Here is a 1,990-nt window from a genome sequence, read left to right as displayed (position 1 = left end):
ACTATAGGGTTGTCAAACTAATGGTCATGAATAGTGCTCCCGCTAGTGTAATTGGTGGAGCACCAGTGTTTACCACTCCAGGTCAGAGCTGAGTGGTGTCCTGGAGTTGACATCCTTGAATCGACTGCGTTCTGATTTAAAACATTTCATCTATGCATATCTTATGTGATTTGTGATGGGCTTTGATGGCCACAACCAAGCAAGTAGGTGAACATAAGCAAATAAATGTCCAAGATTTACAATTATGTTATGTCTTTGTGTTTTCTAGGAGGCATCATGATAAGAAGACTAAACACTCGGAAAATCTTTAAATCGGGTCTTCAAAGTGTCATATGTTTCGCATTGTTTTACATGTTTGATGGACTCAACATCATGTTGGACACATGGAAGCAGTTCCAACATCATGTCCATCTTCATTCCTTCACAAGTCATATCATTATCCTGAACTCTTCATCTTCTGCCACAAATCACTTGCGAGTATATCCTTATCCACATCCTTACAGGTTTCTAATTAACCAACCCAGAAAATGTCTGACACAGAATCCTTTCCTACTTCTCCTGGTGATCGGAGAAAGTCAGGATGTGAAAGCTAGAGACACCATACGGATGACTTGGGGAAATGTAAGCAACTATAGAGATGTTGACGTTATGATGCTCTTCTTGGTTGGCATCTCTCCTGTTATGACTGGGGCCATACAGAGGCTCCTTGAAGAGGAAAGTACCATTTATGAGGACATTGTTCAGCAGGACTTCCTGGATATCTATCAAAATCTAACTCTGAAAACTTTAATGGGTATGGAGTGGGTGAATGATTTCTGCCCTAATGCCTCCTATGTGATGAAGGTGGACAATGATGTCTTTCTCAATGTCAACTATTTGGTCCACCAACTTCTCCATCCAGATCTTCCACCTCGTACTAATTATCTAACTGGGTTAATTGTACGCTATACAGGACCTATACGGGACAAAGAAAGCCAATGGTACATATCTGAGGAAGTTTACCCTGGGGACACATACCCACCATACCCTTCAGGACCAGGATATGTGTTCTCAGGAGATATGGCCCAAAAGATCTATAAAGTAGCTCAAGAAATCATATTCTTTGGCATCGAAGATGTTTTTATTGGTGTTTGTTTGTACAAACTGAATATTTTACCCACAAACACACCAAGAAATATGTTTAATGGTCACAAGATCGATTATCATCCCTATACGTTTTGTAATCTGGTCATGGTTCACCATTACAAGGATAATGACTTGATAAAAGTTTGGCAACAGTTGTGGAGAAAGGGGGTGTTTGTGTGTTAATTGAGAGAGAACGCGTAGGTTGTAATTATCTCCATAAGGGCTCATGCACACGACCATATGGCTTTTTCAGTGTTTTGTGGGCCGTTTTTAACGGATCAGTTTTTCTGTTTCTTGTTTCGGTAGTGTTTCTGGTTCCATTCTTCTGTTCCGTTTTTCCATATGGCATATACAGTAAACAGTAATTACATAGAAAAAATTGGGCTGGGCATAAAATTTCCAATAGATGGTTCCGCAAAAAACAGAACGGATACGGAAGACATACGGAGTACACTCCATATGTAATAAAGAAATATATTTGGGCGAGCACTCTACCATAAAGCACACATTTATTACAAGTAAGTGGATATAAAACAAATGAGTGAGTATAAAACAATTGAGTGACAATATAAAACACGTTTAAAAAACACAAATGAAATACATCAATGTAACCACAATGGGGTTGATGGATATAAATCAATGTCCAAAAAATTGATGTCCAAAGAATTATTGTTCGATCCTCTGGCGTAAATTGTATCTGGAATTCTTTATAGGGCCTATAATGTGGCCTTAGTTTCCAATGGAAGTCCAATATGCCCACAATAATAGGTAGTTGATATTGTGAATACCTATACAGCGCTATAGAGGACTCTAACAATCGACTGATACTTTTTGTATATCGGACGTCAGTCCTTCAGTATTTTGG

General features: G+C 38.8%; 1 protein-coding gene across 1 annotated transcript; it reads left to right on the top strand.

Moving 5' to 3' along the window:
• Positions 1-311: 311 nt before the first annotated feature.
• On the top strand, positions 312-1,550 carry LOC120987246 (beta-1,3-galactosyltransferase 2-like). Its single transcript, XM_040415833.1, has one exon. The coding sequence runs from the start codon at positions 352-354 to the stop codon at positions 1,306-1,308; it is 957 nt and encodes a 318-aa protein (XP_040271767.1). The 5' UTR covers positions 312-351; the 3' UTR covers positions 1,309-1,550.
• The last annotated feature ends 440 nt before the right edge of the window (positions 1,551-1,990 follow it).

This window comes from Bufo bufo, chromosome 1 (genome assembly GCF_905171765.1).
Source record: "Bufo bufo chromosome 1, aBufBuf1.1, whole genome shotgun sequence".
In the NCBI taxonomy this organism is placed as follows: Eukaryota; Metazoa; Chordata; class Amphibia; order Anura; family Bufonidae; genus Bufo; species Bufo bufo.
This window is presented reverse-complemented; position numbering and strand designations above follow the sequence as displayed.